Genomic DNA, 12,721 nt, shown 5'->3' with positions numbered 1-12,721 from the left:
ATAAGATAACTTCTATATAAAGCTAATTAGTTTATAGCTTTTAATCTTAAAGGGGCTTATAACTTAATCTAAATAAAATAAAGTAAAGAATAGAAGACTACTTTTTAGATATAAAAAGGATATTTTAAGTACCTTATTATACTTTTTAGTCTTATTAATATACTTATAATATTCTAAAATATAATTAATATAGTATTACATAAGTATATTAATATCTATATAGTTATCTACTTAGATAATATCTTTATCTTTTCATTTATACTTAAGAAGTATAAAGAAGATATTTACTATATTTTATAAGCTTTTTAGGAAATTAAACTTTTAATTAAACTTAAAAAAAGTAAATTTTATATATAAAAGGTAGAATACCTTAGATTTACTATTACTTCTAGAAAGGTTTATATATTAGGAAATAAAGTTAAAGCTATTAAGGAATAGCTAGTACTTAATAACCTTAAAGAAGTTTAAGGATTCCTAGGTTTTATTAACTTCTATTATAAATTTATTAAAGATTATAGTAAGATTAATATAGCTCTTACTAGCTTTAGTTATAAAAATATACTTTTTATATAGGAAGAACTATAATAAATAGTATTTTAGAAGATTAAGGACCTTATTACTAGCGAACTTATCCTAATTATCTTAGATCTAATAAAATAGTTTGAAGTAGAACTTAATATATCTAACTATATAATTAGAGTATAACTATTATAATAAGACTTAGAAGAATAACTATATCCCTATATTTTCTTCTCTTATAAGCTTTATAGATTAAAACTTAACTACTAGATATATAATAAAGAGCTTATAGTAATTATTAAAGCTTTTAAAGAATAGAGACCTAAACTCTTAGGAATAATTTATAAAGTACTTATATACTTTAATTATAAAAATCTCTTATACTTTATAACCTTAAAAATGCTTAATAAATAATAAATCTAATAGTTAGAATTCTTCTTAAAATTTAACTTCTAAATAATCTATTAAAAGGGATTAAATAATAGTAGAGTAAATGCTCTTAGCTAATAATTAGATTATAATATCTTAATACTTAAAGAAACCTAAGTAATTCTTAAATAATAAGATAATAAAGACTTAATACTAATAGCTAAACTCCTAATAATAGCTAGATAATCTAATATTAGCTTAATAGATAAACTAAATAATAAAGTAATTATAGAATTTTATATATACCTTATATATAGTTACTAAGGAATTATAAAAACCTAGAAATAACTATAATAATAGTATAGAGAAAAGGTTATAAGAGAATATATAGTAAAAATAATTAAAGATTATAAAGTATACTTAAAAAGTAAACCTACTTAATATTAACCTTATAGTATACTATAACTTTTATTTATATTATAAATTACTTAGTAATCTATATCTCTTAACTTTATTATTAAATTACTAAAGTTTTAAGAACCCCTTATAGGAGTATACTTTAATAGCATTCTTATTATTATAGACTAACTTATAAAGTATACCTACTTTATCCTATATAAGGAAGTAAGTAATACTAAAGAATATATATATACCTTCCTTAAGTATATTATTATTAACTATAGTATACCTAAGGAAATTATATTAAATAGAGATAAGATCTTTACTTCTAAATTTTAGAAGTTAATTATAGTATAACTTAGTATTAAGTAATCTATATCTACTATATTCTACTTATAGATTAATAAATAAATAGAACGAATTAACTAAATCCTTAAAACCTACCTCTATACCTATATTAACTATAATTAAGATAATTAGGTTATATTTTTATTAATCACTTAATTTACTTATAATAGCGTAATTAGAGAAAGTATTAAAGAATCCTCTTTCTACTTTAACTATAGCTTTAAACTAACTACTTATAGAGAACTTTAAGTAGGCCTAGCTATAGTTAAAGCTACTACCTTAATATAATAAATTAAGGATATCTAAGATAATATATATAAAGAACTTAAATTTATCTAATAATAAATATTAAAATTCAGTAATAAATAAAGGATTAAGGGACTAATTTTAAAAGAGAGAGATAATATCTATCTTATATAGTAAAATATTAAAATAAAATAACTAAGTGATAAACTTAACTTTAAAAAACTTAAACCTTTTAAAATTTTATAAGTTATCTTACTAATTAACTATAAGTTTAAACTCTTAGAAACTATAAAATATTACTTAGTATTCTATATTTTACTCCTTAAGCTAGTATTATAAGGATTATAAATAAATAACCTTATTATTATAGAAGATAATAAACTAAAGTATAAAGTAGAAAAGCTACTTAACTACTAGTATAGGGATAATAAATAGGAATACTTTATTAAATAGAAAAACTATAAATATAAAGATAATATATAGGAACCTAATAATAACCTACTTAACTATTAAGATAAAATTAATAAGTATATTAAAATATTTAATTATATTAATCTTAAGGATAGACTTAGTTTACTTATAACTTTAGAAGAATTTAAAGAATATATAAAATATACTAATAAAAGAGAAAGATAAATATAAGAAGAACTATAATAGAAATAAAGAGAAGCTAAAGAATAAAGAATATAACTTCTATTTCTATAGTTATAATTAGAATACTTTTAGCTAATATAACTAAGAAAATTATTTATTTAATTAGGAATACTAGAATATAACTAAGATTTCCCTAATAAGAAATTTAGAGTATTAGGATTCTAGTTAAGAATTAAATCTAAATTTAAAATACTAAAACTACTTATAAACTAAACCTCTAATATAGGAGATATTATTAGCTCTTCTTTTATAACCTCTTAACTTTTTTAAAATATTATCCTTTTCTATTTATATAAATAATCTAATTACACTATAGACTTATCTAATTTAGCCTATATAGTATATAGAGTAGCTATTTTCTTTCTTAATACCTTCTCTTTAGCTACTTTAGTATCCTCTAAATAAGTAGCTTTATCTAGTAAATAATTAACTAGGATAAGTTAGTATTAAGTAAGAAAAAAAAAAAAAAATAATAAAAGGAAACTTATAAGTATAAATAGTATCTACTACTATATTATAAGACTACCCTAAATAAGTATACTTACTATAAACTTTACTACTAAGGAGGAGCTTATAATGCTTCCCTAAAGAATAACAATAGGAATAAAGTATATTAATAACTAGACTAAACTTAGTAATATATAAAGTATAGTTATAATAATAAAGAGTAGAGGTAGTACTTAATTTCGATTTCTAAATATAACTTAATATAGTATTAGTATTATAAGTAAAATAGAAAGAATAATTAATAGATCTTTAACTTAGAACTAATAACCTATTTATATTAGGTCTTAAGGATAAGACCTTTAGAGAGGGGACCTAATATTATAACCTATTATATATAGATAATAGTTAATTAACCTACTTAGGCGTTAAGTAGCTAGGATAGGATATTTATACTATAGGATTATAGGAATAGTAGGGACTTACTTAGTATAGAAGAACTATAGTATAAGTTATATAATAATAAGATAAGGAAATAATTAGTAGAGTATAAGAAGGAATACTTAGTAATTAGTTAGCTATACTAACTAATTATAATCACCTTATATACCTAAGTAATCACTTTTAGGTAGATAAAGAATACTATTTAAGACTTATATATAGTATAACCTTAAGCCTAGCTTATAGTTAGACTTCTATAGCTCTTCAGTAATTAACTTAGTATTTATCCTCATAGATACTCTCAGCTTACCTTTACTACGAATTACTTATTAAGTCTAAAACTAATCACTTTAGCCTCTAAAGACTTAATCTACTATTAGCTTATAACCTACAACCTAAGACTATAACCTTAGTATACTGTTATAATATATTAATCTCTAGCTTCTATTAGTAGACCTTACTGTTAGATAGCTAACTATAACACATACTAATTAATTAAGTTAAAACTGAGGTTTGAGATTAGCTAATTAAATAACTTTTTATAATACTTTTAATTATTTTAACTAATTTAATTTAATTTAATTTAAATTACTTAAATAGGAAGTTAGTAAAGCTCTTATAATATTCTTAGAGGGTTTAAACTTATATTATATAATAATCTAAGGTTATATAACTTTCTATTAACCTCTCTACTTAAAGTAGTAGCTATTAATAATAATACTACTATTTTAAATTTAGTTTTAGAAGTATTAGATCTTCTTAAACTATAAAGGCTTTATTAATAGTTTCTATAATATTAAAACTAACTTAGTAAAGCTAAATACCTTTTTATAATCTATTATTATTATTAAGATAGTAAAGATATTAAGGGTAAGTTTACTGTGAGGGTATAGCTTAAGAGGCTAGGCTAGAGAAGGATAAGAGGGTAGTAATATAAGGGTTAATTGCTATAAACTAGGTAAGTTAGCCCTTCTAGCTACTTGTACGCGTAGCGCCCCTTTTTAGGGCCTAGCTTAATAACCTAGCTAAACTTCAGTAGAGGCTTAGCGATAGCTTAGCGCTAGTACTAGGCCTAAAATCCTAATTTTCTTATAATTACCCCCCCTCTAGAGGGCTTAGTCTTTAAGTCTATTAATTTATAGTAAAAATAATAAAACTCCTACTTATATAGGGATTTAAACCCTCTATAGCGCCTATAATTAGTCCTTTTACTTTTATATAGCTTTAGGTTTTATACTTATGCGCTATTAGCTTTACTAGAGGCCTCTTAAGTACTTAGTAGCTCTATTATTATCTTCTATGTGGCTTTAGGTCTTTTATCTATATACTAGTAGGCTAGCTACTTCTATATAGCCTTAGGTTTTATACTTATATACTATTAGCTTTACTAGAGGTATTATAGGCTCTTAGTAGTATTTAAGCTATTAGGGATAGTTTATTACCTTCTATGTAGTTTTAAGTTTTTTACCTATATACTAGTAAGCTAAGCTAGCTTCTATATAGTTTTAGGTCTTTCACTTATATACTAATAGCTTTACTTACTATCCTCTAAATACTTAGTAGCTACTTATCTTCTAATATATCTAGCTTATAGCTTATCTATTAGTTTAGGATAGAGCTAGTAAAGCTGTTCTTATTAATACCTAGAGGTTACTATATCTATATAGCGTTTATATAGGTATAAGTTATAGCTACTAAAAGGTTAGCTTTATACTAATATATTTTTATAAAGTAGCCTTTCTTATAGTATATTTTATACTACTTATTAGCTTAGTAATTAAACTTATAGTAATTACTTTTATTACACTTTAGGTAGGTAGTATTTAGTGCACTAGAAGTGCTATAGTTAAAATGAAGCCTCTTTAGGGCTAGCTTAATAATAGCCTCTTATATTTATAGCGCTAAAGGCTTATTAGGTCTCTTATAGTAATTATACTACTCTAAGTTAGTCTCTTATAGCTGCTCTATAGTAGTAGTTATAGTATGTAGCTACTATATATTAAACTTCTACTATTTAAGGACTTATTAGAGCTAAGGTAAAAGCTAAAAAAAGAATATATAGGTATAAGCTTATAACTTTTTAAAGTTTATACTAAAGGCTTAATATATTACTAATTAGTTAGTAAAAAACTAGAGAGGTTACTAATTAGCTTCTTACTAGAGGCTATTAAGTAAGCTATATAACTAGCGCTCTTAAAGCCTAGCGTTAATATATTCTTAGTAAATAAATACTGAGAAGTTAGTTTATATAAGGTTTTAAAGGCTATTATAGCTATTAGGCTTAATTACTATAAAACTAGCTTAATAGTTATACTACTACGTTTATAAGGTAGTAGCTACTCTTATAAGTACTTAATAGATCTTCTAAGCTTTAGAGGTATTAGGATAGAGGGTGTTACTATCTCTTATAGCTATTAGCTAATTATAAATTTAGACTAGCGTACTGTTTTTAGTGAGGATTCTATAAGTATATATTAGTAGGCGTTTATATTTATAAGCTTAAGCTATTTTAAAAGTTTTAGAGGCTAGTATAAAGGTTAGTTAATTAGAGAGAGCCTTAATTAGTATATTATTCTAGTTAATTTAGTGCTAAATAGTTATAATAAGCTTAGTAATTAGGGCTATATTAGTAGCTATAGCTAGAGGGGTTCTAAACCTAGAAGCTACTTCTGAAGTAAAATTTTTATTACTTAGTACTACGAAGTTATTAATAATAGTTTAGCGAGATCTCATATTACTACTTATTCTAAAACTAGCTACTTATAGTAGGTAGAACTTACCTAATTATAAGGGTATAGCCTAAGAGACTAGACTAGGGAAAGATAAGAAGGTAGTAATATAGGGGTTAATTACTATAAATTAGGTAAGTTAGCCTTTCTAGCTACTTATGCGTGTAGCGCCCCTTTTTAAGGCTTAGCTTAATAACTTAGCTAAACCTTAGCAGAGGCTTAGCGACAGCTTAGCGCGAGTGCTAGGCCTAAAATCCTAATTTTCTTATATTTACTAAGTATTAAGAAGGTTTATTAATATAAAATCTATTACTAGATAAAGTTATTAATAAACTTAGTAATTAAGAGGCTAAAATATTACTTTAGTTTATTAGTTTTATTAATAGTAGTATTATAAACTTTATTATTTAACTATTAATAATATTTAAAGTCCTTAGCCCTTAAAGTAATAGTAAATAATAAAAAAGTAATTTATTAAGGCTTTAGATAAGGTTAATAATTAATAAAGTTAGATCCCTTAATATACTATTATTTTTAATACTCTTAAAGTCCTTTTTAAGTATTATAAAACTATCTATAAGTCTTTAGTATATTCTAGTATTTTTTAAACTATTATAAGCTTTAGTTAGAATATAAAATTATTATAGTAGTATAGAGGGGAGATTTTATAAACTTAATATAATATTTATTAAGTATTTACTAGCTATTAATAATTAATAAGTATAAGTAGTTATAAGAGTTAAAAGTACTATACTAGAGGTATTATAAAGGTATATAATTAAACTAAATATAAATTAGGATATTATTAATTAATAAGGTTTATAAAACTACTACTAAAGCTTTTAAAGAGTATTATAATACCTTTATAGGTTAAGATAGTTATTATAACTAACTTTAGGTAAGTTAAGTAGCTATAAGGTTAATTTCCTTATTAATAAGGGTATTATAAAGCTTATATTAGTTCTTAAGTTAATTTAAGAGGTATTTTATACTTACTAGAACCTCTTAGAGTTAACTATACTTATTACTTTTACCTTAACTTTTATATCTCTTAGTCTATTTATAGAGTAGCTTAAGTATATTATTTAATTTTATAAGGATCTATTAGTCCTTATTAGTGAGGGTATCCTTACTAAGGATATAATTTATAGTATACTTAAAACTTTAGGTATAAAGTATATAACTATTAATCTAGCTATATTTAAATAAAGTATACTTAATTATTATATATATTAAGTTTTATTAAGTAGTATTATTTAGTATTAAGTTTAGTTTTTATAATAACTTCTCCTATAAGGTAAAAGTCTTATTATTATTATTAGCTTTATTACTAATAAATAGGAAGGTTTTAGATTATTATAGTAATAATCTAATATATTTAATAATATTTTAGAGCTTACTAATAGGGCCTTTCTATCTCTAGTAGGTTAGGTCTTCTTAGGTTTTATTAGGACTAAGAAGGAAGTTAAACTCCTCTTTAAATACTTTATTATTAATATTATAAATAATAGTATAACTAATAAGGTTAAGGATATAGTTATAGTATTAAATTTAGTATTATTTAGTGTTAATTTCTATATATATAGGTAAAAGAGAAGAGAAGAGAGCTTTAAAATAAGAGTTATTATTTATAGTATTATTAGAGATAGCTATACTAATCTTATTAAGTAGGCCTTAGTTACTAAGAATAGTATAAATAGTAATAATAATATTCTTACTAGAGTAGGTATTAAACTAGTAGTAAAGAACTAAGAGGTATTATATCTACTTACTTACTTTATTAATAAAGTAACTAAAGATAGTAATAATTATATATTAATTAAGTGAGATCTATAGATTAAATAATATATAAACCTTAGTAAGTACCTTTTATATCTCCTCTTAGATTTATACTTTCTTAGAAGTATAGAATTAGTTAAGTAGGTCCTTCTAATTTAATTTTAACTAATATACTTAGTTAAAAACGTTATAATTAAAGAGGCTAAGTATATACTATATATATTAATTACTAAATATTAAGAAGGGGTTATTAATATTAATAATAAACCTAAAAACTAGCTTTTTAATTTATAAGACTTTACCTTAAGGTATAGTAATAGGAATAAAGTATTAATACTTAGGGAAGGGCTTATTAGTATTAGAATTATTATTAGATATACTCTTAATATAGGATTAATCTTAGAAGATATAGTAGATAGTTTTAAAGTATACTTTAACGCTAGATATAGTAGAGGCCTTCTAAAGTATATTAAGATACCTAGCTTTATTATAATATTAATAAACTTAGTAAATATTACTTAGATATATTATTAATATAGTTAAAAGTAAAATAAAAAAATAGTATATCTTAAGTACTATTTTAAAGGATCTTATAGATAAAGAAGCCCTTATTTTTAATCTAAGAAGTATAGCTTTAGCTATCTTTTCTTAAGATATACTTAATATTAATAAAGTAGTAACCTTTCTATATAGCATAAAGTAGGGCTTTAAGACTACTATAAGTAATAAAGTTAATAGTTAATATATTATTAGTAGTTAATAAGGTATAGATCTAAGTAGTAATCTTATAAGGAGTTAATAAATTATAGTTAATAAAGTAATTAAGGTATTAATTATAGGTTAGTATAAGTATTATAATAGTAGGCTAGAGGTTAAAAAAGATACTAAGAGGTATATATAAATAAAGCTTTAAAGTATAGAAGTAGGTATAATAGTAGTAGTAGTAGTAATAATAGTAATAGTAGTATTACTAATAATATTAAAAAAGAGTTATTTTTAAAAGCTAGTAAAGAGGTTAAAAATAAGCTTTTTTTAAGCCTTAATAAGAGGGCTAAAAATATATTAATTAAGCCTAATAGCTAAAAGCGCATTTTAGCTTTATAGTAGTATATATTAAAAAAAATAAGTATTATAAGGTATTTATTAAATAAAAATTACCTTATTAGTATCTATTAGTACTTATATAGTTAAGTAGTATAATTTCTAATTTTATTTAATAAAATATAGGGTTATAAGTTTAAATCCTACTATAGGTCTTTATATTATTAATAATAAATTTCTTTAAATATAGTTAGTAATATATTTTTATTTTTTTTAAAAAACTTTTAAAAATTCTAATTAGTCTAGAGACTAGATTTTCCTTCTTCTAGTTGATTTTAGATTAATTAAAATATCTAAAACGAGGGTATTATTATTTTAGCTAATTAACTGCGAAAAAAGCCCTCTTTTGATTAGCTGATTGGTTAAATTGATTGAATGGGATTGAATGGGGTGCTACGCTGGACACGTCAACAACAAGTGATTCAAGACGTCCTCTGGTGTTAGGTACAAGCTCCTTGACACAGGCCAGGGCCTTATTCAACACTGCCTGGTTGATGTCAGTCATCAGAACCGAACCACCCTCCTTGTACATGAGAATCGAGGCTTCGAGGCCAATGCCACTGCCATACACTTGTCAGTTGGTGTTACCAGGAGCAGAAAAATAATGGGAGAAACGTGGCATACCCAGCGGCACCCGTAACTATAATATTCTTCCCTTCGAGTCTGCCTGACATGATGCTGCGATCCTTATACGACTGGGCAGGTTGAAGTAGAAACAGCTGAGGGCTTAAAGGGGAACGGAGTTTCAGGCTTTGTCTGGTGCCTTGATATCTAGTGAGCTTCGCTGATACATAAGGATTGTCATCAGGCCTTTATGTAGCTTGTCCGCCTCAGATTGATCGCATCTCAATTTCGCCGACCGCGACGAAGCTGCTTTCTGGTGAATGTGCGGAGCCCTGAGCCCATGTCACTTGCGCGGGGTTGTTTGAACGTCATCGGCGGCTTCCCGATCAAAGCTCCGAGTACTGTGGTGTTGGGATATGTTTGCTTATCAGATGGCTTCGATGCCGACGTGGGGGTTCCGGACCGCGGCCGCCCCGAATCTCCGTTCCTTCACGAGAGACCGCGCTGCTGGCGCTGCACGTCGATGCCGCATACTCATGACCTCAAATATCTAGTGAGATGGGGTCCATGATATTGCGCGGGCCCGTCAGGTGATGAAAGCACTATGCTATCCGCGAATCGCCATACAATTATCGATGTTGAGAGCTTCTTAGAAACAAGATCCCATATCCTTGCATTTTATTGGGTTACCATTAACGGTAAGTATTCAAACTTGGCGAGTTAACTTCTGGCCTGGACAATCTTTCGTAATTGGAACGATACAGAGATCTACAGCGGAATTTTTCTTCACAACAAATAAAATATATGAAAGAGGTCTTTGCTACACCTCGGTCCTAAGCCTGCTGCTGCTTAACGTGATAACTCTTCAACTTGACGAAGAAATCGAACCCCTTCGGCCCCAAAGTGCACCCAAGCCCAGACTTTTTCCAGCCAGTCCAAGCAAGATCCTGCAACACAATTTAGCACTGTATTTCCATTCTTGGGCACTTGAGACCTACCGGATTGGGGTAATCACAACGATTGACGAACACAGTGCCAGCCTCGAGACTCTCAATCATTTCCTCTCCACGGGGGATATCCGTAGTCCAAACACTTGCAGTGAGGCCATAGTCTGTGTCGTTCATGAGTTTGATTGCCTCATCGTCGTTCTGGACACATATCACAGGAATAACCGGGCCAAAAGTCTCCTCCTTCGCGATTATCATGTCATGTGTGACGCCTGTGAGGATCCGCGGAATCACATAGTTGCCGTCAGCGGAATGGTTCTCAAATGTGGCATTGAACGGCGTGACATCACGGGCGCCCTTGCTGAGTGCATCTTCCACTTGTTGTTCAATCGACTTTTGAGCCGCTCGTGAAATGACGGGCCCAACGTTAGTTGACGCATCAAGCGGATCGCCAAGTTTATACCTGGGCTGTATCAGCGGGGTTACACCAGTCACCAATTAGACTCTTCTCCAGACTTACGTCTTCAACTCATCCTGCAGCTCTTGGACAAAAGTATCATGAATGTCTTTATGCACGTAAATCCGCTCCACAGCGCAGCAGCTCTGGCCCGAATTGAAGACGGCGCCATCCACAAGCTGAGCTGCTACGTATTTCAAGTCCGCGTCAGGCCGCACGTATGCCGGGTCATTTCCTCCAAGCTCAAGGTTCAGAGGTATCGTGCGACGAGCCGCGGCTTCACGCAAAGCCAACCCTCCCGCAGTCGAGCCGGTGAAGCTCACCGCTTGTATCTCGGGAATCCTCACAAGTTCGTTGAGAACAGTAGGATCTCCGGACTGGACTATTTGGAGTACGTTTGTAGGCAGACCAGCTTCGGCAAATATCTCGGCGATTCGTGTGCCGACCAAAGGTGTTTGCGGCGACGGCTTCAAGATGACGGTGTTTCCAGCCAGGAGTGCCGGAACTAGCGCGTTTACGATGATAAGGTACGGAAACTGAGAAGGGGTTTGGTCAGCTACACAGAAATTCCCGACCGTTCATAGAATATCGGCATACGTTCCATGCGAATACCACGAGAGTCGGACCAACTGGGACCTTCTTGATCCGTCTCTTGAACCCTGCCTCGGGACGACCTGGTATATCACGCAAAGCTTCTTCGGCGATGTCGAGAAGGTAATCGGCACGCTTCTGCATCGTCTCAATTTCTTTGTGGCTGTACGCAATAGGGCGACCCATTTGTTCACTGAGTTCGCGCCCAAGATCATGCTTGCGTTCTTGGATGAGCTTCAAGCCTCGCATCACCATCTCCTTCCTCTCCGCCAGAGACAGCAGCTTGAACTTTTGGAAGGCATCCTGAGAAGATTTGGCGATGGCCTTCGCGTCTTCAAGACTCGTACTGGGAGTGTTGAGAAGGACCTTATTAGTTGATGGAGAGATCGTTTGAATGGTAGTGGTAGACATTATGGAAGAAGTTTGGCTCTGAACTGAAGGAAACCAGTTGGTGATGTCCCGGACAGAAAATGGTTATCAGAAGTTTTTGGTAAGCATCACCGTAACTCTGGGATTTGATGCATTGTCTGCTGTACGTCCTGATATAAAGCTTATCGGCATGCGTAGCCTCACCAAATCATTGCTGGCGAGTGAATTCGGCTGAACCGTTGGTTACCGAGCTGTAGGGGGGCATCGTCAGACCGTTGCCGCGATAAGAGAATGTTGTCGGTATCATGAGCCCCGACCGGGCCAACATTTGCCGTCTCCGACTCGATCACGGAGTTTCATCGCTAAGACCGACAGTATTCAGGGGTCACCACAATCTCACCGCTCTCTCCAAACATGGTGTTGCTCAGCAATGATGGAATGATGAGCGCGATGGCACTATGGGAAACCGCGCTATCGCGGTCTCGGACCGCGCCGCCCGATCGCCCCGCATCGTGTCCCCCGCACACAACGGACATCGGGTCTTCGGCGTCGGATTGTAGCCAGCCGGATGAAATGGTCACTTCAGCAACTTCCAGTCCGCAAGCCAATGTTACTGGGCGGCGTGTCTGAATCTGCAGGGCAAACGACATCCATGTAAGCTCGAGCGGAAAGAAGACTTTGTACCGGCCCTTTTCTACTCCTTTACAACTGAAAAGAGTCAAGAACACCCCCTTGATCTCCAACTGCACCTTGACATCATCCTC

The 12,721-nt window shown here is 29.8% G+C and overlaps 1 protein-coding gene across 1 annotated transcript; it reads right to left on the bottom strand.

Moving 5' to 3' along the window:
* Nucleotides 1-9,348: 9,348 nt before the first annotated feature.
* GCG54_00003110 (Lactaldehyde dehydrogenase) lies at nt 9,349-11,999 on the bottom strand (the record flags this gene model as incomplete). Its single annotated transcript, XM_045403188.1, has 6 exons — nt 9,349-9,589; nt 9,654-9,696; nt 10,456-10,540; nt 10,592-11,003; nt 11,061-11,533; nt 11,595-11,999. 6 exons carry the CDS (start codon nt 11,997-11,999, stop codon nt 9,349-9,351), a joined length of 1,659 nt encoding a protein of 552 aa, XP_045270091.1.
* Between the last annotated feature and the right edge of the window lie 722 nt (nt 12,000-12,721).

Source organism: Colletotrichum gloeosporioides (assembly GCF_011800055.1).
Source record: "Colletotrichum gloeosporioides strain Lc1 chromosome Unknown consensus_9, whole genome shotgun sequence".
Taxonomy (NCBI): domain Eukaryota; kingdom Fungi; phylum Ascomycota; class Sordariomycetes; order Glomerellales; family Glomerellaceae; genus Colletotrichum; species Colletotrichum gloeosporioides.
The sequence above is the reverse complement of the archived record's forward strand: the minus strand, read 5'-3'. Positions and strand labels throughout refer to the sequence as shown.